Raw genomic sequence first — 27,528 nt, 5'->3', positions numbered from 1 at the left:
GCATTATCACCATGGAAGAGACAACTCCAATCAGGATAGAAACGTTTCATCACATCAAGTGGACCCAAACCACACCAGCAAAATGCCTGTCAGAACATAGCAGAGCCACAGGTCAAACATTCAGGCCTGTGCTGTTCCACTGTTTGCGAGTATTTTTTAACTGACATTATCATTTATCTATACACCACTGCTTTTCACTTTTGTATCTTTTGTGTAGTATGTACACTGTCGACCACATTTTCCAACCCGGTTGACTAATGTCTTTCACATAGATCTAAATGCAGTTTTGACTTTAGCCACTGTCCATATTAATGTCCTTTAGCATGTTAATGGGAAATTCTATCATGTAATAGCATCGAGCTAATAGGCTAGTTTTTGGCACACTTTCATTGTCATTTGACTAGGATGGCATACGTGGCATACTGTTGTAGGTATTTGAACGTGCTGTCACATATGTGCATCTTCTCTTTTGGATGTTTTACAGTGTTCATTTGGGAGGCAGATAAACAGCATGAACAGTTACCTATCAGAATATGCATAATAACAAAGAGAATAAAATAACTTTTTTTATCTTAGTTATTTTCATTTTTATTTAAAGTAAAAATTATACTTTCAAAATATTTTGATAGTTTGATAGTTGATCATTTAGTTCTAGGTCTAGAACCACCCCTGCTAAAAACAATACTATAATCAGCATAATTTACTTTACATACTGTATATAGACTGCTTAGTAAAATGTATTTAGGGATTATTAACCTAGATGCATTCCCAGGTGCTCTTTATACATAAATATATCTTAATCCCTTAAAAGAATTGTGGATGTGTATCATCCAGTTACACGAGACAACAAATAACTTCCAACCAGATACTTCTTCGAACACTGATACTTATTTTGATACTATTTTATTATACTGACTACTGAATTTCTTACATAGTTCACTGTGGCAGGACCTAATAAAAAGGAAACCATCCAATTAGTCCCTCAAGGTGCGAAGTTTCAGTAGCATCAATATAGAAAGTTAAGTCCATTACACTGTTCCTCAAAGCGCACCTCTAAAACTTTCCTAGATTACCAGACACTCTGACACACTGATCAGAGTGACAACCACACCTCAAAAATTTTGAATATTATGGAAGTGAAAATTGTATCATGAACACATTAAAGAATGCGGACATTTACTGTAAATTGTACATTTTTATTCCACCAAAGAAAGAAAAGTATGTAGGACAACCATGCAGGTAAAAAGGTTACATTAAGGTTTGTAATTCCACTTTAAATGAAAGATAGCTCCACCTGACAAAAAAACAAAAAAAAACAAACTTGAATTTAGACCAATAAACTGTGGGAAGATTGATTAAAGATCTTTTAATCTTGTGACTGCATGTAAAATAGCCTGAAGGAGAATATTTGAAAAATGAAATAACAGTGTTGTTTTGATGAGCCGGTGCAGTGGCTAAATGTAAATCCTCAACCTTACACTCATGAAATCACAGACACCAGTTAGGATTATAAGTGTAAGCTAAATGTGTGGAGTTTGACATGTAAAGATTACTCAACAGGAAGCAGGGTGTGTTGACGATGGCAGCAGCCATGAAGATATTCACCACCCACACAAGCAACTATGTGGCCATCCTCACGTTTACCACATCTTGCCTTTCACCTTATTCCCAAAGGTTGTTGTGACAAAAACAGAATCGCTGGCGAGCATGATTGCGTGCTTTAGCCACAATTTCATCAGTGAGCCAAACTCACAATCACACCTCAGATGAAAAGGTCTGTCGTGTTTTTCCTGCCGTTGCTATGACGAAATGCTACTGCATGATGAAAACATCAAAAACAACCCAAAAGAACACCATGGTGACATCTGTGGTGAGGCAGGCGGGTCAGCAGCTCTGTTTACATTGACGATGTCTACCTCATCACTCCATACTTGCATTCAGCAAGCGGAAGGATGCGGGAACACACTGAGGGGGAACCACCAGCTCCAGCCTTTAAGTTTAACGCTATGACCTACATGCATGCAATTCAGCCTATGATAGTCGAAGGACTATATGTCACCCTGATGTGTGTGTGACGGTTGGTCCTCTTCGGTAGCACCCAGGGGGACAGGAACAGGAAAAGGAACTGCTCACGGGTGAATGTCTCAACAGACGTAACAAAAAACATTAAGCCTCTGACTGAGAGGCAGCACCATTTTTCCATTTGCGTTAAAAAACACTTGTGCTGATCACAAATGCTGAGACTGTTAATAATGATGCAATAATGTCTAAGAGGCATTTTTCTGTTGTAGCTGAGATGAAGATTATTATAAGATCAACACCTTTATATGCTAAAGATTTAGGTAGTTTAGTCAAATAATTTCCAACATAGGGGTTACAATATACATTTGATGGGAAACAAGATGATTAATCCTCGTGTTTCTCTAATGTTGTGCACAATACAAGAAAGAATGAACCTCTTTCAAAGTTTAGCAAGCTGAATTTTAAAGTGTTGTGAATTTTCTTTCTTAAAAGTCCTGGATGCTCTTACTTTGGGCCTTGAGCAGATATTTGAATTCAACTATTTAGGAGGTAAATGTGATTTCAGTGGAGCTGCTAACAACAGCTGACCAAAGGCCACAACTCCACATAGCTTTTGACTGAGAGGTCAAGCAGAAATAATGTTGGTAGTCATTTGTTTAATCTGTGCTAAGAGTTAGATAACAATACCACTAACCACAAACTACTTTCATATATGAATGTTAAGAGATGTTACCCCTAGGAATGGTTTAGATTCGCTTATTTTAGCAGAAACACTATAATTAGTGGAAATAGGCTGTGTTCAAAGGTAACAAAGCTCACCTCCTAACACGTGTAAAGCTCGCATTACTCACATTACAAACTGTCACATTACATCTCAGAAAAAAATCAAGTCAAGAGAGTGCTGTCACTTCTTTCGAGACATTATGTCTTGTCAGTTTTTGTGTGGATTAAACACATGAAATATAATGTGTGCTTCAAGCTATGCTAACTTGCTGCTGACTCTTATTTTCTTTTTTCATTTAACTCTTGGCTAAAAAGCAAATTAAGTATTTCAAAAGTTCACGTTTAATGCAAAGTATGATAAGAGTGTAGCAGAACTATACAGGTCACCAAAATAGAAAACCTAAGCAAAAATGAAGCACAATATAGAAGAGTGACCTCAAAGATTTGTTTTCCAGCACAGGGCGATACTGAAAGTCTCTTCAATCCCACTGGCTTTTCAAAGTTTTGAAATGATAAGGGCAAGAAGAGACATGGCACACCTGACGGTGTACTCACACTTCCTTGTATCAAGCTCCTATTGTGCAGCACTGATGCGTGTGGTGACTCAGACTTTGCAGAGTCACACTTGGAAAGATCTGACTCCCCTCACATTCAGGAATTTCCTGATCCTCTCGTGGCTCCCTGCGAAAATGAGGCTACAAAAGAGACTTACAGTTAAGGATCGTCCTACCCACCCTCACAGCTGGCCAGCCACTGGGAACTTCCAGGTTAATAACTAAACTCAGGACACATGCTAGAAGAGTCAGTAGGGCAGGGCAGATATCCATTTCTGGTCGATGGTGAATGTGGAGTCAGCGTTGTGCACAATCAGGCTGAGTAAGAAGAACTGTAGGATAACACAAAGTGCACTTTTGACATTTGTTGTGATCTGAGAAAAAGAAATCGCACACATTTGAATATGTAGGCCTGACAGCTGACACACACACATCTCATACAGATTCCAAATGACATTTAGCCTGTGTATAGTAACGTAGGTGTAATGTAAATAATCTTCACTATAAACGGCATGTGTCATGACAGTGCTGTCAGATCCCACATAACGTAGTTTCAATAGAAACAACTGGGGCTTTGAGGCGATTTCCGGTGCCTGGTCACACCTTGATTGTAGTTTTCTGCAGCCTGTTCTATCTTGTTGGCTGGCTTGACGTCAGCAAACAGCTAAGCAGAGGCTGGGAGTGCTATTACTCACTCTGTTTAAGTTGCATTCCTGTACACCGCGTACCAGTGCCTGCCCCTTATTTCCCAAACAGGAAGTTCTAGCCAAGACTGTTGCCAAATCCTCTGTTGTGGAGTGTACTCAAGCAATGCACGTATCTCTGGAAATATTCTTCATTCCTTGAGTGTTCCCTCACCATCATAATGGTGATCTTTACTCTAAAAGGAGCCTCAACTCATTTTTGTGCTGTGTTCGGTGGAACAGTTTGGTTAAACTCCTGTGTTTGTGCGTTAGAAAGGAAGTGGGTGTGTTTTCACCAAACACACAAAACAAACTGTTGAGAAACAGTCTTGTATCAGTAATGTCTGCGGTGTGAGTGGCCTGAACAGATGGTAAAATTTAAAGTCCAGCTTTAAAAGTTTAACAACAATGACAAGAGAGAAACAAAAACACTTTGTGTAAATGGGAGCAGTTCGAATTAAGCAAAACGAGACACTTTTGGTGACATGCACATTGTACTTTCCTAGTGCAGGCATGTGTATGTTCTGCAAATAGATAAATACAACTCCTGTTGACTGTAAATAAAACATCATTGATAACGCCAGGTACGGTACAGAACACAGGAAGGAGTGGGCTGCAACAGAAAGCCAGACTTCTACTCAGAGACCAGTGACACAGTCCCACAGAGCCATCTGGTGGTGCTTCAACTGTGTCAGGAATTATCAGTACTCATGAAATACATCACAATAATGTAGAGTGCACTGTAAGAGTATAAAATACTCTGACTTCATTGGACATATTTAAGCACCTACAATAAATCGTAAATGAATCATAACTAGAACATTAATCTCATTAAATCATTTAACTCTTATACATTAGCTGCAAATAAATGATTTAATATTTGTAACTGCAGACAGAACTCCCTGAGCATTCACTCATGTTTAACTGCATTAAAGTGGAAAAATAAACACTCTCCACAACCTGGAAACTTGTTCTAATTAATGTCTTGTAACTCCTCTCTAAATCATCATTAAATAAAGTCAGGTTTAAGCTCTTTCTAAAGGGCATTGTATCATAAGGTGTCGCCTTGTAATGTGATTCTTCTGTTTACAGCGTGTGGCAGCATTTTATTGGTTGATTATTTGGAACTATTATAATTATCATCGAGATGACATGTTCCAACTGTTTACTGTGTGCTGCAGCATTTTTAGCGGTTGATCACGTGAAATTACTGTAATTATCATCAAACTGACACATAACATAGACCAGGAAAACAGAGCTCATTACTGCTGTTGTTCAATCTGCCAGTCACTGGATTTGTATCTTTACTTTGCTTGCTTCAGTTCTCTAATGGTCTTTTATGTTAATTTGATATTGTGTAGTCATAGGTTTCATATACTATTATGTATTGTACCATTTTTTTTAAGTCATATCTAATTTTCCTGTTTTAATGAAGGTTATTTTGCCTGTTTTCCCACTTTATGTTACATTCTTTAAATTGTCTCTGGGTCTTGAATAGGATATTACTTAATTACTTTATTACATTCTTAACAGTAGCAACATATCCTATTAAAAATATACAAAATTGTATTCATGACTGTGACTTTAAAGCAGTCGATCATTAGATGCAGCATGTCCTTAATAATACTACTGATTACAAGCAATGAATCCAGAGGACTGGAAACAATGAAGTGACCGCAGTGATAGGACTGCTGTACCTTCACAAGGGGACACACTCACGAAAAGTAAAAGTGATAAGAAAAGTGCATTTCTGTGGTGCATTTGTGTCTTTTGTGCTCTGGTTCAAAACAAATAGACACATCACGTCGTTTCTGTTCATACTAGTGGCCTAATAGTGAGATAGAAACACAATGATGTGTGACCTTTTATTACCACTAGCATTGTTCAGAAGTAAGAGAACAAGGTTATAGACATAAATCTGTTCTAAAAATTTGAACAAATCAACAGTTAACTTTTCTTTTATTTAAAAAGGAAAACAACAGATGTAAATAAAAAAATACATGTTTTTGAGCTCAGCATAGTATAGAAAAATCAGGGAAACCTTGTGCAACGGCTGCACTGGTGCGGAGATTTCATCCCTTGCTGAAGCTGAAACAAAAAACAACTCAGCAAACCTGAAATCTGATTTGAAAAAAATATATATCTAATAAGAGTGTGTCCTTCAGGAGGACATTTATACATTCTAAAGAAAGGTACAGCTGTCGGACTCGAGCACTGAATTTTGACGAGTCACAAAAGGTAAACCAAATGCTAGCAGCTTAACTAATCTCTTCTTAGGACAAACCTGTTGATTCACAAATGCAGCATGCTTTAAAAAAAACTATCATACAAAACAATATTGCCAGCTCAGGGCCAAGCCATGAACGGATACAGTGTATTGTTTTTAATCCCTGTGCTGGTGTTTGATTTTTGGTTTGTTCAAAATCCCTGGTTCCCTGTTCACACTCAAAGTTTGATGAAGTAAAGGGTGACACATGATTTGTATTGCTGGCGAAAAGAGTTGGGTGTTAGCTACTTTGCGTCTCAGCTCATTAAGCTGGCCCTCTTGCGCATAACTGACTGACAGACTTTGCAGGCATTAGCCGCATTAAGCTTGTGTTGCACAGTCTCCTCCTCACACTTTTATCCACTCAGACGTTTCAGTCTGAGTGGATAAAACGAAGTCATAAAAACAATTAAGATTTCTGAATGTTCCTGATGTTAACGTGAGAATGCCAGCAAAGTGAGAAAGAGAAATCTCACACTATCCCTGCACCTTTTTTTTTTTTTTTTTTAAACACCTACTCACCTTTGAGCTACCAGGGAGAGAAGACGCAGGGACAATCAGGTAACGGGAGGCAACACAGTCACACAGTTACATATCTCCCATGTGACGCAATGGACATGTTAAGTTAATATTTCTCACCGAGTATATTGAACTCAAGCATCAGTAGAAAGCTCCAATAGCTACCACTCGCGCAAATGCTCAAACATCCATAAACGCACATACTTGTATGTTTGCAACCATCATGACTCCTGCAGCCATATACAGGCCACGAGTGAGCAGAGATAACTCACTGCCCACCACAGTGTGCATCTCTTATCAGCTGAGCGCAGGGTTGCTTCCCACTCAGTTTCACATACTTAACCCTATTGTTGGGCTTCATGTAAGACCCATGACAAAAATAGAAAAAAAAAAAAAAAAACATTAAAAAACACAAGTGTCACCCATACTGGCATATTTTACACAGGCTTGTCGAAATTCTGGCTCTAGTATCTCAGATCAATTTGTGTAAGCAGAAAAACAAAATGTGAATACAAAACAGACGCATTAGTGAAGAATGACGTGGAAGAACACATACAGGCGTCGTTTGGTAAATTACAATAGATGAGACGTGTAAAAAGGAGCTTACAGGTCATTCATCCTGGTTCACAGAACAGGGGGAGCTAAAACAAACTCATTTTGTCTACTGAGCATGATACATACTGCTGAGCCCATGTTAAAGTCAGCACACTTATTTGGGATGTGAAACCTGAAAAAACTGAGGCCCTGAGCATCCAAGATGACACTGAGAGAATGTTTGGGTGGGTAATAAAGGAGTGGCAGCCAGCCAACCCCTCGCACTGCATTTGTCAAATTAAACGAGGGAACCTGAATCTGCTGAAGTCCAAATGATCCACTCACTGGCAGAGTCGAAGCAGGCTGACTGGCCAGCGCAGTCCACTTTGCAACATCAGTGGAGAGACAGGGAGGAACGAAAAGGAACAGAAAGGACAGATATCAGTGGAAATAGGCTCGATAACAGACATAAGCACTGAGAGCCAGTGCTGTGCACAGGCACACGTTGGTTAGTAGGGGCGACCAAGTCCCCGGCACAGGGGAGCTTTCTTTAGGCTGCTCCGCTGCCTCTGCCAACTTGGGCTCCTTGTTCTCCTCGGTCTCATGCAGCTGCTGGGATTTGGCTGGATCACTGCAGGTAAGATCTTGGATTCCCATGCGACCATCACTCTGTTCACCGCAGTCAGGAGGCCCAGCAACGTTCCTCTGCCGTAGTGCAGACTCTTGTGAAGACCTGAATCAGGACAGGAGTAAGAGTAAGAAGGGGGTCTTCTTGGCTGCTAGCCAATGCGTATGCAAAGATTACGGCAGCATCAGTAACACCGCTGTTCGCACATTTCTGTACTTTGTGTTTGTCTGGAGAATTTAAAAGGTTGGCCACCAAGGGGCAGAATAGAGCCTCATCATCCCTGACGGACAGAATAGCATTTTACATATGCAATGTTCATTTCTGACGCCACCAAATGGATACTGGCTACATATGGGCACCATGTTGTGTGTGCAACTGCGCAGATAACAGCAAGAATACCCTTAAGGAGCAATCTGGTTTAGTTTTATTAGGTCGTATAACAGTTGCTAAATGAAAACTAAATTACTTGGCTAAGAAAATGTTATAGTAACTAATGTGGCATCTACGGCATTTCAATTTGGTGCACAACACAACAAATACTGCTTATGCAGACATAAGCTGATGCAAACCTGCCATAAATAAAAAGAAAGCCATGTGTATCAACATAGTAAACAAGGCTGAAGTTTCTGTAGGGTCACAGAATTTCTTCCACCTACGGCTGATTGATTATCGGTTTCCCATCCTTCAAAAGTGACAGGTGGCACAAAAACTTACAGATAACTGAATAATGCGTAACTAAATCTTTCAAATAACATGATGTAGACAGTTACCCCACACTGCGGATCTCACTGCGTTGGATGATCTCATTTCCTGGGAAAAACGATGGCTCGACTTTGCCGTTGTGAGGGTCTCTGGGAGGAGGGAGAGGAGGAGGAGGAGTGAACTCTGGAGGATCGTCTTCCTCGTTTGAGAGCTCTTTCCATGACTCCTTCGGAGAAAAACAAAGTTTTTTATAGCTAGTTATGCATATTTGCATATGTTTCTTACTCTTTAAAGGACATACACCAAGTGAAAACAAAAAACAGAACAGAGAGGAAAGACTTGCCTGCAAAGACATATCCCCCTTGATGTACTTTGCACCTTCAATGACAGCAAGGTAGGAGAAGCGAAGCTGATCTGCTGTCTGAATCAAGCCCATTCGATAGCGTCGCATCTCCAGCAGCACATCACGAATACGCACTGAAGACGCATCCTTACGAATGGACATCTAGATAGAACAGCATAAAGAAAAGAAGATTTGTTTATTACACTTTATTACTGATCGATCAAGAAGAATTGTACTATTACACTTTAAGATAAGCCTGAAGTCATTTCCTTAGCAATATTAATGGAAAAGGTACAAAAGATAAAGTCTGTTGTTAGCGTGATTTACAACAGCAGAGTACTATACAAACCAATAAGAGGCAGGTGTCTACAAGACAGAAGGTCCCCGAGCGGCCGATGCCAGCGCTGCAGTGCACCACCACCGGTCCATGTTCAGAATTCAGACAACCTGACTCTCGCACCTTGAACAGGAAGTTAAGGAAGGAGGCAGGAGACTGCGGAACTCCGAAGTCAGGCCAGGTGGTGTAGTGAAAATGTAAAATCTCACGAGTCTCTTGAGTCTGCACAGGGAGATTAAAAGAGCAAAGAAGACACAGTGACTCACAATGACTGAGTATTTAAAGACTGCAGGCTTAATATGAAATCTGTGTTCGTACAGAAACGCCAGAAAAAGCTCACTTACAGACAGATTTTCCAATTCCAGCTGACGGACTGTGTAGTAAGATTTGATGTCTTCTGAGACAAAGGTGAGCTTGAAATTGGTGTCTTCAAAGATGGCATCCCTCTCCTCTTTGTGTGGCCAATATTGAGCACATTTAACCTAAATCCAAATCAATGTTGATGTTACACAAGGGGGGCCAAACTAAGCGTCACAAATTCAGAGGTAACACTGTGAGGAAAAGAAACCGCTGCTTACAGATCCTTTCTCTATGACTCGGTTCAGCATCACTACGCCACGGGTCCTCTGCTCCCACACCATCTCCCAGAAGTGGCCACATGTGTTTGGAAGGGGTCCCTTTAAATGGAAGTAAATAAGGACAGTGCTTCTATTTATTTATTGTGCTTCTTATAGTAAATATGGAAATTATCAGTCACTTTGATTCCCTGTACCCACTGATGGAGTTACAATACTTGCAACCACATTACAGTGTGCTGCAAACCATTCCTAAAATGTTCATCCACTCTGACAGTTTATTACACACCAAGCCAAGACTATACAACAACAGGAACTGTACAGCAATAAGCCAAGCGCAATGTTAATGCAGCGCAGTTCAAAGGCAGTACGCATGAAGGAGGATTTACTGCAGTACTGCTACGTCACACTGCACAAGCGTTAGCTAGGTGTACCTAATAAACTGGCAATGACCTGCATATGTATGCAAAAGAGGGAGCCTTACAATAAACGATCTAATATGCAGTATCACTTCCTTATTATGAGGTGTCGATCAGGGAATCTGAACTCTGTTTAAGCAGCAACTTATGTAAAGTGTGTATATGAAAATGTCACAGCACAGGTATTCTCCCACATTTGCCTACCACTGAAGCCAGACCTGCCCTCTCGCTATTGACACAATACTTCCATTGTAGGTGTTCACAATAGTTGTTGTGCAGTATCAAAGAAAGAGCGGGTCTAAATTTTGTGTAAGGAAGGATCATTACCGCTCAGATGCAACAGCAGGTAATGTTGTTCCATTTCCAGAGCAGCATAGTGAACCGTCTTCTTACCTGAGTGAGGATGTAGTTCCTCTGTGCCTCCTCTACTGTTATTAGACTGGCATTAATGTAGTTGTTCGTACCCAGCTGCAGACATATTCTGCTGTGATCAACTGAGGAGGAAAACAGAAAGAATCATGAAAATACCGTATCCTTGTGTGTTGTTAATGTGTAACAGTCCCCAGAGAGTGAAAACGCAATTATCAGAGCAACACAGCTGCTGAGATCATATGGCATGTCCGTCTTTGAACGCAACACGAGTGTTAGCTTCTGTCTTTAATAGCGAGCCATCAGCGTTTCTCGATATCCAGCTGAAAGAACAACTTAGTTAAAAAGTAAAAAGGCAGTTAGAAGATGTTTCAGGTTACTGATTTTCACATTTTGTAAAAGGTGAATTTTAAAACACTCACACACACACACACACACTCACACGCAATGGCATATACTGTAACTATTTGAAACCCAGTCTGCACAATTTGCATAGCTTATGCGGTGTGAAAAAGAGGAAACAACATATTTCAGCTGTTGGATTGTGACTTTACGAAGAAAAAAAAAAAAACAGAATAATAATTCAGTTACATAAAAAATTACAAATGTATTCATGTGTCTCTCTGAACAATGTTTACAGAGTGCTTTAAAGAGTGAAACACAAGATGATCTAACAGAAACACTGGAAACGAGATGAAACAAAGTACACTTTTATGTTAAGAAGAAGAAAAAAAGATCGAAGGTCAGTCAGTTTTCTTAAAAACCTAGATGATTTGCTGTTCTTCAATCCACTAAGGTCTCTGTAGTGCGGTATACTTGTCTGATTGTGCTGTTGGTTTACATGTTAGGACAATCTGTGATTAATATCCTCAAACATCTCTTTTAAGTTTTATTGCAAATTATTTTTGTTATATGTTAGTGTCTAGTTTTGTCAGGAACACACGTGCCACGAAGAGCTGCTCGGCTAATTCTGCAGCAGCTACACTGATGTCAACTGAAAGTCAACTTTTTCACCACAGAAATCTAAACGAACTAAAAGACACCAACAGGCACAACAGTAGCACACGTAAAATCCAGTCCATGACCATTATATCACCATACGAACTGATAGTTTCGCAACAATAACAAAAGTTATGAATCGTCATAGTTACATCCCTTATTATGTCAGTCTATCGGCAGTGACACAGTACTGTACCTGTTGTGTAAGACCAACACTGTCACTTCAGATGATTAATATATTAATTGTGCCTGAGGTTAAACATTTTTATGTTAACGTCAGCTGTGGAAGACTCACCACTGGCTGATGTTTGAACAGACACAACGCTGTAAGTGGAGCACCAAGGAATAAGACGTCTTGAATTCAAAGGAATACTTTTAAATGTATAAGGCTGGTCTGTGAAGTGCACTGAGCCAGGGGAAAACAAACTTACATGGGCTAACATCTCTGTAGCGATTCCGAGTCTTGTTGTCAGGCAACTTGGCAACCTTACAAGGCAGCTCGCAAGACTGCTGGCGAATATCCTGCAACAGAATAAAACAACATTAGCGGTGCAGACGGTGTTTCTGTAGCTGTTCTACACTTTACAGCACAACCTAAGCACATGTAAAAATTCTTGAAAGAAGGGTAGTTCCTTCCTATATTTAATTCTGCAAAAAACTAAAAATAACTTGCCATCTGTCAAGTTCTCTCAAGCTAGATATTAAAACTACTACAACTGCCCAGAGTGCCCTACTTCTGTGTTTTACACAAACAGTAAAAATAAACTAATGTTGGCCGGTCGACACCGAGCTGTCATCAGTGGATGTGCTGTTGGAGAACGCGTGGCCAAGATATTCAAAACCAGTTAATCAGAGGAAACTAGAAGTCAGGGCTGCAAAGTAACTAAGTACATTTACTCAAGTCCTGTACTTAAGCAAGAATTAAATTTTTGCTGCTTTACGTCTACTCTTGCTTATAAACTATGGTGCTTTGCTATAGAACAAACTTCCAAACACAAATAAGGTGAAACAATAATTCAGCTAAGAGAAAATCAACTGGTAACTATAATGATTACTCTTTAAATGGGGGTGGGTGATCTGGATGAACGATTATATCACTATATGTCCACAAACTGAACTCTGATGCCAATTATCTCCTCCAGAGTCCAGCCAGACTAGGAATAGAGAACGGCGTAAGTACTATGTTCAATCCACGTTAGGCTTATATCCTTCTGTTCTTTTGTTGGCCTAGCACGGCTCCACGTTATTAAGGCTCTTTGAAGCTATGTGAAGGTCGCTCACAGGAGTAAGACGACACATCATCTTGTTTCACCTGAGATGAGAGATGATGGACAGGACACTTTAAGATCAATGAGATTCTATGACAGTCAGATCATGGGCTCTAACTTTAAGTGGTGTCGCCTTTAACATTTGTGGATCCAGCTTAATAACACTTTGAAGTCTGGACGTTCGGTTGGACAAAACAAGGTGTCGCATCCCAAAGTGAGGCCTTGTTATATTACTATTTTTCTGAATGTTTACAAACCAAGTTGAGTTCATAAAGAAGCTGGTCTGGAGATCAAGCTACAACACAGCTCCAATAAAAGTCTGATGAAAGTACAGTAGGATGGGATATCAGTGAAAGGGCCAGTTGGGGGGGTCATTACAGGAGTGTTTTTACTTTAAGTACATCTTTTAAGCAGTAATGCCAAACTTCTCTGGTTATAGATGCCCATCATCTAGTGCTGTGTATATCTGCAACTAAACCTTATTCTTATTTAGAAAATATCAGAAAATATTTAACCATTTCCAGTTTCCATGAGTCCCAGAAGGCATGGTTCAACTCCTTATTTTTAGGACTTTTAGTTTGAAAAATGACTTCAATTGTCAGATTGTTAAAATAGTCTGAATATTATTGTTCTGACGATCTTTGTGAATCTATTAATAGAGGAAATGGAAGAGAGAAGAGTCGATAGTGAAAATAATCGGTAGACTTTTACTTGTGGGGCAATGGAGTATGTAAGTGTAAGTAAGGGTTAAGTACGTCACCCAGTAGGACTGCTGAGAGATGAAATATGTATGTCCTAACACGTGTAACAAACATAAAGGTAGATCAAATGTGGACTGGTGTGCTTTTCACTCATGGGATGTTGTGCTCGTCAGACACCGAGACGCATCAATCATCGGGCTGTTCCGAGCGGGCGGAACACGGACTAAAGCAGACACGGCAGATAGCTACACACAATGTGTCGGGCTCGTTGTGCTTTGGCTATCGTTTGGCCTAAAAAGTGACAGCTTCGCCCACAGCCCGTTTCCACCTTGGTCTGTCGACAGCTCCTACCTGATAAATGGCGTTCCAGCTCCCGTTTTCATCGATTTCCCGAAACTCGGCTTCCATCGCTGACAGTCCAGCTGCCACCCTTTTCCTCTTCTTCTTGTTTCACTAATACGGGCGGCCTCGGCTCCCCAGTCACCCAGCTATTTGGACTGTAACAGTATGTGTCGGTATCACACGACTGTTCCGCCACTATTCCGTAACAGTCGTCGGGCTGCACCGATCACCGTGCTGCCCCGCTCGGCCTGCTCTTAGCGGAAACACGCCGCTGGCTCCTCCCACTCCGAGCGGCTGCTGCTTCTTCTTCTTCTTCTTCTTTCGAACAGAAAATCGGCAGAAATAAAAAAAAAAAAAACCTCTAGAGTCTCTCCATTAATCATATTTCCCTGAGATACACAATGAATGAATATTACATAACACTGATTTACTAAGGTTTATCTGTTGTACAGGTTTGTATTTGTTCAGTGTCTCTCTTTGATCCATGTGTGTTCTAGCAGCACATGTTTGACAGTTTCTGCTTCATCACCATGAACACACTGTCCGGTGGTTTGTCTACCTTGGCTTTTGTGAAGTGACTGATTCAAACCTGTATGTCTAATCATAATTCGAGTAATGTTAGCTTCCTCTTTTCGGTTTCTACCCATTTTTCCTCATGTTATGTACTGTAAATGCCTTCCAGTGTTAATTATGTCCCAGTATTCTTGCCATACTTTGTATGTTTGCTTTTTAAGTATTGCTTTACCTTCAGACTTACTCAGCTGAATTTGCATGGCCACTGTCAGTGATTTCATCGATTGTTTAGCTAGAATGTCAGCATTCCCATCTATTCCTACGTGGGCAGTAACCCAAATAAACAAAACAGCCAACCCCTCTCGTACAGCCTATATAATATATTGTACATTTCCAATAGAACATCCAGTCTACATGACTTCCCTGATTTGATGCTTGTGAGGACTGCCCAGCTATCAGGAGTAATTGTTACATTGCTTACATAGTTTTCTGACACCCACAACAAATCTAAAAGAATAGCTACTGATGGATGATAAATTGTACTGGACTGCCAACACGGGTGCTCTGTGTAGGAAAGGACAGAGCCACCTCTACTTCCTAAGAAGACTGTCGTCTTTCAACATCTGCAAAAAGTTGCTGTAGATGTTTTATCAGACTGTCGTGGCGAGATCCCTCTTCTATGCAGCAGTGTACTGGGGAGGCAGCATAAAGAAGAAGGTTGTCTCACGTCTGGACAAGCTGGTTAGGAAGGCAGGCTCTGTTGTGGGCACAGAGCTGGACAGCCCAACAACTGTGGCAGAGCAACGGGCTCTGAGCAGGCTCCTCTCAATTATGGACAATCCACTTTACCCATTGCACACCATCATCTCCAGGCAGAGGAGCAGCTTCAGCGACAGGCTGCTGTCACTGCCCTGCTACGCAGACAGACTGAGGTCGTTCCTTCCCCATGCGATGCAGCACTTTAATTTCACCCGGAGGGAAAGAGTGAAGGCTGAAATTCCCCCCTGTCTTGAGCCGTCCTTCACACTGCACACTGTGAACTTTAACAACTTGATCTGCACAGGACTGTTTACGTCTTAACCCCTGATCTGCACAAGATACTTTTTTCCGACTTTCCAAGGACCTCCCCTCATTTTTGCACAACATTCTTGTAAAATGCTTTTTGGGTGTGAGCCCCTGTAAGTTGACCCAGTGTGAGAGCATAAGCTGCACTGTCCTTATCCTTAATGACATCTCCCCCATTTCTACTTGAATAGCAGCCACTAGAGATGTTCTAAAAGCTTGCTACTGTACATATTCTTAGTCCCTGAGCCTGGTCCACATCAAGTTTCCTTAGGTTGTCTCAGTGGTTGACAAATAGGCTATGCATATCCATTATCTAAGGTTGATCTCATCAAGGCTTGGTAGATGTTTACTGATGAACTTTAACTCTTTATCTATTTGTTTCCAGTTTAGTGTTTCAATATAAACGCACACCCAGAAACATGATCACCTTTACTTGTTCAAGTACTTGGCCATACAGTTTTAACAGAACTGGCTAATGCCGTTTAGAAAAACAAATTACCTAAGTTTTAGCCATTGACAGCTTGAAAGCCCACTGGTCTACAATCTCAATCGCAGTCTCCATTTTCTTTTGTATGCATCTAGGATTCCTTCCTCTTATCTCCAAGTCCCCATCATCAGTATGAATTGATTTTGATCAAAGATATCATTAATCATTATGTTAAACAGTCTTGGACAACATACCTTGTGTTCAAGTAGGGAAGAGGAGGGAAGAATACGCAGAATAGTAAAGAGAATTAAAAAAAACTCGGATCTTCTTTCTTAGTAACTTTCATTTTTATTTTAAAAAGTGAAAATTATGCTTTTAATACATTTTGATAAATGAACATTTATCTGAGCACAGGTATTGTAAATTGTCTCCAACCTTCAACTGTCATTTTGCCAGTAGCCAGTGTCCTTTGCACTCTTTTTGTCTTTGGTATTGTTTAATAGCTTTACCACTCTGCACATTGTCCCTGCAAAATATAATTGATGATCCAATCGCTTTTAATTTCTCCATCCAACATATTTAACGCTATCGTTTTGGTTAGTTGAATCGGGTTCCACTCACCAATTCGAGCTCCTTCTTTGACCAATTTTAAGACTACTTTATGTTCCCCGTTTCGCCCTTATGTTGCCCCTTAACTTTGCTCATTGTCCGTTTCCTCTGGATATGAAATCTCAGTTTGTTGGCTCCATTTTTTATGTTTTTTTATGTTCATGTTGGCCCTCTTCACGGTACTCTAGTCTTCATCTTTCCCGCTAACTGCTTCCATTCCTCCTCTCTCACTTCCTGATGCGTCACTTCCCTCTGCCGCTTCCGGTCCATCCACAGCCCGGACACACAACCCCACTCCGTGTAGCTGCCGGGCTTTGTGGTGAAAAAGAGCAGAAAGACAAAAGGTTCCGCTGTCTGTTCTTTTACTGTAAAGAAGGACTTAAAGTCCATTCTCACATCGGGACATTGAACTTTGTTTGTATGAGTTAATCACCTTATCAATCCAGCTGCGGCAGCTGTACCGACAAACAGTGAGCATGCGCAGAAGGCATCTTTTTTTATCTTATATTTTATTAAAGTCCGTATAGAGTTCAAGTTATATCCAGGGGACACCTCCACTATTGGCACCAAAATACACGAAGGTAACAGGAAAAAACAACATATGCAGTATAAGACAAGTAAATAACAGCCTCATAAATATATACAGGCTATTAAACTGCTTTTGCTTTGAAGTATGGAAGACCATTTATGCCAAAAATAAATAAAATATATGAGATCGGTAAATAGTAACTTCATTATTGACCTTTATTTGTTTAATGAAAACAACAGACTGTTGTTGAAAAATCAAAAATCAAATCATCAGATTATTTTACTTTAATTATAACTTGATAAGTCAAAAATTTAAACCATCAACATTCTTACTGTATTTAGGAAGAAGTGATTTAGCTGGGTACCCTACCTCTACTTGCCCACTATTGCCACTATGATAAGTCTTAGGCTATACTTGCTGTCTGCCAACACCTACACATAATAATAGTAATAACAGCATCATCAGCATCATCTTCACATAGTTACTTGCTTACCTTGTGTGGGTCTGGAGGATTTGAAAGTAAGTAAAGAGAGTACAGACAAGAGCCTAATCCTCATCACTGACTATCAGATTTTTTTTTCTTTTTAAACAATCTTTTAAACGTTTTTTATTGCATACAACACAGTAAAATAACAATGCAAAATATGTACAACAAATCTGAATGTGCCAGGGATGTAGCCAAAAAATGTATTTAAAACCATTAAAATTGTCTGTAACAGCCTTATTCTGTTAGGATGTTGGTATACTTGCTGTGAACTATGCAGTTGCACACCTGGTGCACATCTCCCGAAATGCTTGCTATGCATATGCAATGATGCAGTAGAAAATTGTTGAGGCAGAATCAGACAAACACAGCAACAACTTTGAATCACTGCAAAAAGCAGTAAGTATAGAATAAAATATACTGAGATTTTCCAAAACTACCTGCATCTACCATCTTGCATCTTGCTATTTATATAATTGCTGTTGTTTTCTTAGTTGTAATCTCAACACTAATCACTGTTAATGTGGCTTCTGTTAATGTTGTGCAAAGGCGAAAACTCACAAGGAAGAAATTCTATTGGTGTGTGCCACCTCATGGCTCATAATCCTCCAGACATACTGTACATACACTATACGCAGAAACATATGTGAACAATGTGGATGACGCTGCCATTATCTACAACAACAACATCCTGAAAATCAGGTTTTACCTACAAGGATCAGGAGAAAGAGGAACAGATGTTTTTGTTTATTTTTATTAACATATCTACAGATGGAATGGCATCAAAAACAAGTGAGAACTCTGTAAGAGTTATGGGATTAAATTAAGGTGAGTTAAGGTGAAATCAATTCGAAAGCTGATCATTTGGTATGGACAGCTAGTTAACCAACAGGATCATTCTTATCCTGAGAACATTACTCCAGGAATCGGATGCCAATAACTACAGTAGATATTAGGAAAGTGCTGTTAAAGCAAACCAGTTTGCATTTAATGTTGTGTATTTAATATTCTGGAGCTGACAGAGACAACTGACTGACCACACAGACATGTGGTTAGGTCAATGAAACAAGAATCCACGATCAGCAGGATTATACTTGCACAAAAGGAACTCAAATTAATTCCTGTACCTGATCAAATAGAGACTATTTGTGTTTGTCCTAAATACTGTTTGTGTTTGTCCTAAATACTGTTTGTGTTTGTCCTAAATACGTAGATAAAATCAATCTTCACAAACAGCCCTGAATTTTCAGTTTTGAAGAATGTCCTCACCTGTTTCGACATTGACAATGAGAATGAGTGCACAAGAAATCTGTAACACCACAGATGGTAGACATTTCTAGGCCTGTGTACTTTAAGATTGTGGAGCCTATAGACGCAATATAAACTTCACCTGTGTGTGCCTTACATGTTGAGACAGGAGGAATGCCACTGTGTTTATGCAGAAAACAGCTTCTGGTTAACTATTGGATGAATGTAAGAGGTCACGGAGATTACCCAACCTAAAAAGTGCTACAGGCCTACTGGGAATTGGAGAGAACAGTCAAGTCAATAAAGTCAAGTTTTGGCTGGAAAGAAGATGCAGCAACATGAGACTTGGCAGTATATGAAAAGAAGTTTTGTGCAACTGTGAAATCCCCCATAATTTACTATTTTTAAAATAGCTTCAGATTAAGACATGAAGTGGACAAGGCCAAAGCTGGATTATCACCAAAGCTACATAACTTTACTAATCTCTATTCGTTGCAAAACTTTCACACGCTGTGTAGTCCATAAAATGATATCAGCCATCTTGTAGCTGCAGGGAACTTGTAGGTTGAGACATTAATTGTCTTAAAATTTCTAATTGTTGCTCACTTGCTTTTCAAATACGGTTTTATTCATTTTTTTCTATCTTTATTTCTGTTACAAGAAATACAAACAGACTAAATCTGTGACAAGTTAGGGGTTGAGTAACAAGGGCTGGTTGAAAAGTTTATCAGACCAGACACTGCAAGGGTTGAGTAACTCCTGAAGATGGCAGTAATACAACACTGAAGAGGACAGCTGCAATGATGACTCAGAGAAGAAGATTATGAAGTATTTCACAGTTTTAATGAACAAATATAAATGTGGAGGCAGTAAAAAAGAAATACCAAAATAAAGAGAAATCAAGAAACAAGAAGGTGCTTTAGATTGAGCTTTACAAAATGAGTAGTTAACATCAGACGTCAGATTTAACTTTTCTTATAAAGCTGAACTGTAACATCTTGGATAATAATGTGAATTCTCGTGTCTTATTTGTAATAAAATAATATTTCCTGTGGAAATTCCTTGTAACAAGTTTACTTTGCAAATGCAGATTCTCAATACAAAATAGTCTACAATTATCTAATAAATAGTGTTGCACTATTAACAACTGGCAGTGCCAATAAGTGATTATATTGAGCTCCACCTTTTTTTTTTTTGTGTAGTTTTAGTTTAAGTCAAAAGGTAACAGAAATCTTTTTGCTCTTATTTTTATTAACATTAACTTTAAGAGCATGTACTTAGTACTTCAACTTGAGAAAGGAAATTGAGGTGGACATTTTAATCAAGAAGCCTACTTGCACTTTTTCATTGAGTGTTGGCTTTGTTTACTTCTACCTCTGGTAGTCAAGGACATAATGTTATACATAAAAGTAGTAAAACACAGTATGAAATGAATCAAAACTCAGATAAATTATGAAATTACCATAGTGGTATTGTACATGTGCTTACATATTTTTAATTCAGTTCCAGAGATCTTTAGCCAACTGATTGGAGGTGTTTTATTACGTGTAGAAAAACCAAATAAGTGTAAACCTCAACCACTTTTCATATCACTTCATGCTGAGTTTTAACGTAACGCGATTGCGTCACAGTAAAACGTCAGGCTGCGCACGTAGACCAGCGTAGCGGTCTGTTTACGTCCAATCTGTGGACTCAGTGCTGCTGTGACCTGCTGCAGTTTAGACCACCAGATATCCTAGCTGATTAAAACTCGTAACTGGAATAATATGGCACTATCTTGAAATTCCAGGCATATATGTCCCGAACGAGTCCGCGCAAAGTGCGGCCTAGCAGAGGTAACCATGGATTAGCCGTAGCAGAGTGTCTTTCTCCAGACAGTGTGACTGACAGCAAGAACTGGGACAAGGGACTTTGGTGCTACTAACGTTAGCTAGCAAAGCAACTTAGCCTAGACGTTTTTTCAGTCTGCTTTGCGGCAGCGACAGGTATTATGTAAATTCCTAACACGTTCTTCTGTGTGTGTCGCTTCATGTGTTGTCTTCCTCTGGCCGCCCGATCACTTTATATGGCTGTGTTTTCTTAGTTGTTGTTGTCTGGCGTTGGCGTTAGCCCTCAGCTGTCGTTGGCTGCTGCTAGCTAATGTGTAGCTATAGTTGCCTCCCAGTGGTGGAAAAAGTGTTCAAATCTTTTAACGGTAAGTTGTATTGGCGTTAGAAATATCACACGCAGAAAATACCTTAAATAAATGACCTTAAGTAAATTCAAAATGTTACTGAAGATATACGTCTTCAGCTTATAGCTGAGAAAGGAACAGTTCAGTCTACTTTTTTCATCACTATTTCAGTTTACTTTTAATCTAAAGCAGATTTCTCACGTTTTGTATGTAAATCTTAAACTGACAAAAGCTGTCAACAAATCTGATAACATAGTATAATATATAGTATTTACATCTAAAATACATTATGATCATCTAATAAACAATTTTTAATAAAAAGAAATGCCCAATACAGTTTATGATGTTTCCAGTTTCCTCAGTGTCAGGATTAATCTTTTTTTTTTCCTGCAATACTTAAAGTATAGAACTTCTTTAGGTTTTGGACTAGTGGTTGAATACAGAAAACTAAAAATCACCATTATGTTCTTTAATTACTACTTTCTGATGTTTTACAAACCAAGTAAATAACAGATTGATCACAAAATAACAATAAAAAAATCTGCTGATATATTAGTAATGAAAATAAATATCAGTTGGTACAATATTCTACTACTGTACTAAGTTTGTTAATTTCTAAATGATGCCTAAGTATAATAAGAAATGCTTTACCCATCAGTTGAACTCACACACAATACACATCCATGTTGTGCACACAGACAGTGCTCTAACATGTAGCCACTCGGCAAGCGACCTTAAAGTGTGATTCAGAATTATATCATAATGTAAATCTTTTTTATACATAACAGTAATTTTTTTCTTTCAAAGACCATTAACAGACGCTGCTTATCTGTTTATTTTAGATTCCTTGAGTAGTTTGAGATCCTTGAGAGAGTCTCAAGGCAGCATGGCTCCCAAAGACATCATGACCAATTCTCATGCCAAATCCATCCTGAATGCAATGAATTCACTTCGCAAGAGCAACACACTCTGCGATATAACTCTGCGGGTGGAGAACACAGATTTTCCAGCTCACCGGATTGTCTTGGCCGCCTGCAGTGACTACTTTTGTGCCATGTTCACCAGTGAGGTAAGGATAAAAATTTCTAATTGTTGTAGAGAAAAAGAGGACATATCAATAAATTGTTTGTTTTTTTTTTGTTTGTTTGTTTTTTTGTTTTTTGCTTCTACGGTCCAAAGCATGTTGCAAATGAACTGAATTAAGGGAATAATATTCTCTTCTCAGGAAAAAAGATGCCCAAATGAAATACATGAACATTTTTTGTTTTGTTTGTTCTTTCTGGCCTTTTTAAGCTTCTCCGAGGCAGTGTTAGACTTTACTAAACTACTGAACAACACTCAATAAAAATACAAATAATTCATCACTGATATGTTTCATTAGACCTGATGTTTTCATTTCTTGTAATTCTACAGCTTTCAGAGAAGGGAAAGTCATTTGTCGACATTCAAGGGCTCACTGCATCAACTATGGAGATTCTGCTGGACTTTGTATACACAGAGACTGTGCTTGTCACAGTGGAAAATGTACAAGAACTGCTCCCTGCGGCGTGCTTGCTGCAGCTCAAAGGTACGTTTAGGAGTGCCTGCTGTACTTTGATTTTAAGCCAGCTGATAACAGTGACAACAAGCATTGAGTTGCACCATTTTTCTAAATGAGCTAGCTGTGAAAGTTTCAAATGAACACTTAACAGATTACTTAAAAATTATATTTATCAAGATCTGCCTGGATATGGACGACTCGTGTGTACATATGAATTTTTCTGTTTTCCCCAGGAGTGAAAAGAGCATGTTGTGATTTTTTGGAGAGTCAGCTTGATCCCTCTAACTGTCTGGGTATTCGTGACTTTGCCGAAACTCACAATTGCCTTGACCTGATGCAGGCCGCCGAACTCTTTTCCCAGAAGCATTTCTCAGAGGTGGTTCAGCACGAGGAGTTTATGCTGCTCAGCCAGACAGAAGTTGAAAAGCTTATAAAATGTGATGAAATCCAGGTATGAAAAGTAGAAGTCTAGATGTTTTAACCTTTTTGGTGTTAGTGGTATATTGTGTGTATATACCTGTAACAAGCGTAATGGTTAGAATAGGTGTAAAGGTAACCATGCAAGTGTGAAAAGAGAGAAGCAAGTACCAACCTGCTGTAATCTCCGCCAGGGCCCCCCTCTCAAATCCACTCACACTTGTGCATTGGACTGACAATGAAATTGCAGAGAAGAAAACCTGATTTAAGTTTACCTTTGTGCTCAGGAAATTCCTGTTCCCAACCACACATAATGCTTTGTGAAAACACAGTTATTATCACATGATGATTTATAGATCATCAATTCTCTCAAAGGTTCTTCCTGTCATTTTTGTTGGTTTTAAAGGAAAACTAGACTATACATGTAAATCACAGTCACGCATAATTTGCCCTCAGTAATACTACTTCGTTTTGTGTCGTCTTTCCCATGTGAGGATTTGAGGGTGAGAACTTATGGCTTGTTCAGCCTTTGTAGACTGCGTTGTCTCACTGTTACATGTTGTGTCTTTGCAGTTAGGCGATTAATTGCTAAATTGTTAATATTAATACTACCAGGTGAATCTTAATTCATTTATCTTACTGTATGTGCTGCCTGTATGTAGGTGGATTCAGAGGAGCCAGTATTTGAAGCCGTCTTAAACTGGGTCAAACACAACCGAAAAGAACGTGAGCCCTATTTGCCCGACATGCTCGAGTTTGTTCGAATGCCGCTGCTGACTCCGCGCTACATTACAGATGTCATTGATGCTGAGGTGAGCCAGACGACACACAGCAGGTTGTTGTGTAATCATATGCCAAAAGCTTTCATGCAAGAATTATCTGTTGACATATCACTGTTACTGCCATAATTAAGCACGTTTTGACACGTTTCAGCCCCTCATTCGGTGTAGCCTGCCATGTCGAGACCTTGTTGATGAGGCAAAGAAATTCCACTTAAGACCAGAACTGAGGAGTGAGATGCAGGGCCCACGCACACAAGCTAGATTAGGTAGGAATTCTGTTTTTAAAACACTATTTCTCCTGTGTATCATCTTTCTATTTCACACCACTGTTGATAGTAAAAGTCACTTACTTGGCTTTTCAGGTGCCAAAGAAGTCCTGTTGGTCATTGGTGGTTTTGGCAGCCAGCAGTCCCCAATAGACATAGTTGAGAAATATGATCCAAAAACTCAAGAATGGACTTTCCTTCCTGTAAGTACTGAATATATAAAAAAAACTTGTGGTTTTGTTTATCTCAGTTGATTTGGCTAGTGCAGACGGGTGTGTCTTAAACAGAACATTGCACGGAAAAGGCGCTACGTGGCCACAGTGTCTCTCCACGATCGCGTTTATGTAATCGGTGGCTACGATGGTCGGTCGAGGCTCAGCTCCGTGGAGTGCCTGGACTACACAGCAGACGAGGATGGGGTCTGGTACACTGTCGCCACAATGAACGTGCGGCGTGGCCTCGCGGGGGCCACAACACTCGGAGGTGAGGACGTTTCTCTGCCTAATGACTTGCCCCTTCACTGATGCTGCTCTACTCTGAAAGTAGTTCACGTTTGTTCCCACTTATTTTGTTCTCAACAGACATGATTTATGTTGCTGGTGGATTCGATGGCAGCCGGCGTCATACCAGCATGGAACGATATGACCCGAACATTGACCAGTGGAGCATGCTGGGAGATATGCAGACAGCCAGAGAAGGGGCTGGTCTAGTGGTGGCCAGTGGACTCATATACTGTCTAGGTATGGAGAAAAAGCTTGACGGGTCAGTCTTGATGTTATCAGTTAAGGCTGAATATTGTCTTTATTCGATTAATCATTTTGGTACTAAATTGTCAGAAAATAGTGATAAATTCATTTTGAAGCCCGAGTTACCCAGGTTGCTCGTTTTATCCAACAATCATCAACATCATCCTAAAACCCAACTTTAACATATTGCAAAAATCAGCATATCCAAACATTTGTCAGCTATTTATTTTTTAAATGACACATTTGTGTATCTACTCTGACAGTTACATACTCTCTCCTGTCAGGTTCTTGGAAGTGGTCGAACTTTGGTTAACCTCACAAACTCGTGTAGGTTGAACTGAACTAACACTATACTTAGACTGCTGACTACCTCACTGTGAATCAACTTTAAGATGCTCACAAGACTAGCAACATTAAGGCTATAAACAGCCCATAATGCAACACTCTTTATTGGAACTGATGTTAACCCAGTACTCTCCTTTTCATTTATCATATCTGATGATTTGTTATGCAAACGCATTGTCTAGTCCTTGAATATGAAATGACTTCCACTTTTTCTAATGTAATTACCGTAAAACGCATCCCAAATTCAAGCAATACATGATCTTTAACTAATACATTTAACCTGTAACTCAAATAGAGAGGATGTAGTAAAATCTATGATTATTAACATGATCTTAAGTTGAGGTAACCTTTAATTTTTTTTACTCACGTAAAAGTATTCCACTAAGAAAACAGTATATTTTAAACAATGTAGAATTTAATGCATAAATCCATAAATGATACATCAGCATTTTATTAATATAAAAAACATTTTTATAAGAATCCAATCCTGCAAAAAGTAACTAGTTAACTATTGATGTCAAAATGAATGAAGTGGAGTAAAAGTAACAAAATTGAAGTTCTTAATTAATGTACAAGTACCACAAAACTGTACTTAAGTACAGTACCTGAGTTAGTTACTTACCACCTCTGCTAATCATCAGTCATGTGTCATTTCCCTGATGTTTCCTCACAGGTGGATATGACGGTCTAAATATCCTGAACTCAGTGGAACGGTATGATCCACACACAGGCCATTGGACAAGTGTTACACCCATGGCCACCAAGCGGTCAGGTAGGCAGGACAACGAGGACTCGGATCTGGCAGCCTGCTTTGTGTTTCACCATTAACCAGAACATTTTCTACTGCTTTCAGGGGCTGGCGTGGCGTTACTCAATGACCACATCTACGTAGTAGGAGGCTTTGATGGCGTTTCACATCTCGACTCTGTTGAAGTCTACAACATCAGAACAGACTATTGGACCACTGTAGCCAGTATGACGACTCCTCGATGTTATGTAGGAGCAACCGTTCTCCGAGGACGTCTTTACGCCATCGCTGGGTAAAAAGAGTGTCCCTGTGTCTTTCTTTCAGTGGCAGCTAGGTTTAAAAGTGGAATGACAATTTTTACATTTATCTCAATACAACATGCATGCACCATGTGTGTGTTGAGAGTTCTAGTATCTGTTATCATTCCTCCTCCCTGTACTGGTCATTGAGTTGTGGCCAAATAGAACAACCACACTGTCAAATCCGATGCATATTTTCCACATCCACTCGTCTGCTGTGGTTTCATTGACGTAAAAACTAGACAAGGATACTAGACCTTTGTTTCATCCATGAAAGGTAGATAATGTTTATTTCAATGTACTTGTGTTCATTGCTGTGACTCTGTTCTCCTCTGTGTCTCTCATATGGCTCCCTAGATACGATGGGAACTCACTTCTCAGCAGCATCGAATGTTATGACCCTGTTATTGACTCCTGGGAGGTCGTTACTTCGATGGCGACACAGCGGTGCGATGCAGGCGTCTGTGTTCTACGAGAAAAGTGATCTTTGCCATGAACAGGAACCATTGGTGGAAAAAGTAGACAGGAGGAAAAGGCAGCTAGACTTTGCTAAAATGCCACTAAAACAGAGCCACAAAGGGAGATTTTTGTTTGCCAGTATGCAAATAGGTAAAACAAAAGAAAAAGTGGAGCAGTTTGGGCTGCCACCTCTACTGGATTAACCCTTCACAACTTGAACTGTGCAACAGAGATTCAGCTTCGCCGTGGTAGACTTCACCTCAAAAGAGGCCTCCAAGGAGCCCATCACCACTTGCATGACTCTCTTCAGTGGTACATGTTGCTGTCGTTACCTGTGAGATTATTTTTTCAGTTTGTCTTCAAAGTGCAATATATTTCTACTCATCATAAGAAACCACAAAATGATGGAGCTGATTTAGACTCCAGTTGCTGCTATATGCCTTATGACTTTGGCCTACACTGAACAGTGAACATTCACGTTGCCTCCCATTTGACTTTGATGATAGCTACAGTACATCGTCTTATTATCGAGTGTATTTGGCATCTGCAAGGTTATGAAGGGGTCAATAATTCAACCCCTTTTTTGGAATTCTTAATGTAAACAGGGCTTTTAGACTCAAATCACTTTAATATAGTTAAGGTTTAATACTTCTTGTTGTTCTCAGAACATCCATAGAGATGAAAATTGTTTTAGAAAATGACTGAGTTGTACCAGTTGACTTATTTTTTTCCATTTATTTGGCAAAATTGAAATATCACAATAAGCATGAGGTGCATGTTTTTTGTTTTTTGTTTTTTTGATTCCTCAGCTTATATGTTTAGACATGTACTTGTAGGACACAAAGTCCTAACATCACTGTTGCCTGGGATGTCAATAAACACACTAAGAACTGA

At 39.6% G+C, this 27,528-nt stretch overlaps 2 protein-coding genes across 5 annotated transcripts; one reads left to right on the top strand and one right to left on the bottom strand.

Annotated features, from left to right (window-relative positions):
* Positions 1-5,833: 5,833 nt before the first annotated feature.
* On the bottom strand, positions 5,834-14,250 carry ptpn1 (protein tyrosine phosphatase non-receptor type 1). The gene is made up of 9 exons (XM_026367237.1): positions 13,994-14,250; positions 12,105-12,195; positions 10,699-10,799; positions 9,890-9,988; positions 9,656-9,793; positions 9,324-9,533; positions 8,975-9,136; positions 8,700-8,857; positions 5,834-8,034 (listed from the first exon to the last, which is right to left on the bottom strand). The coding sequence occupies exons 1-9, from the start codon at positions 14,048-14,050 to the stop codon at positions 7,743-7,745; spliced, it is 1,308 nt and encodes a 435-aa protein (XP_026223022.1). The 5' UTR covers positions 14,051-14,250; the 3' UTR covers positions 5,834-7,742.
* A 6,301-nt stretch (positions 14,251-20,551) lies between these two features.
* On the top strand, positions 20,552-27,528 carry LOC113166934 (kelch-like protein 12). Of its 4 annotated transcripts, XM_026367202.1 has the most exons (13): positions 20,557-20,844; positions 20,943-21,053; positions 21,875-22,101; positions 22,446-22,599; positions 22,806-23,023; positions 23,652-23,801; positions 23,923-24,037; positions 24,134-24,240; positions 24,325-24,520; positions 24,619-24,777; positions 25,802-25,900; positions 25,982-26,168; positions 26,533-27,528. In XM_026367202.1, exons 2-13 carry the CDS (start codon positions 20,999-21,001, stop codon positions 26,657-26,659), a joined length of 1,794 nt encoding a protein of 597 aa, XP_026222987.1. In that variant the 5' UTR covers positions 20,557-20,844; positions 20,943-20,998; the 3' UTR covers positions 26,660-27,528. The 4 variants fall into 4 exon arrangements, with proteins under 4 accessions (XP_026222988.1, XP_026222987.1, XP_026222989.1 ...); XM_026367203.1 differs by lacking the exon at positions 20,943-21,053 and having other exon boundaries at positions 20,552-20,694; XM_026367204.1 differs by lacking the exon at positions 20,943-21,053.

This window comes from Anabas testudineus, chromosome 7 (genome assembly GCF_900324465.2).
Source record: "Anabas testudineus chromosome 7, fAnaTes1.2, whole genome shotgun sequence".
NCBI lineage: Eukaryota > Metazoa > Chordata > Actinopteri > Anabantiformes > Anabantidae > Anabas > Anabas testudineus.
Note: the sequence above shows the minus strand (reverse complement) of the source record. Positions and strands in the feature narration are given on the sequence as shown.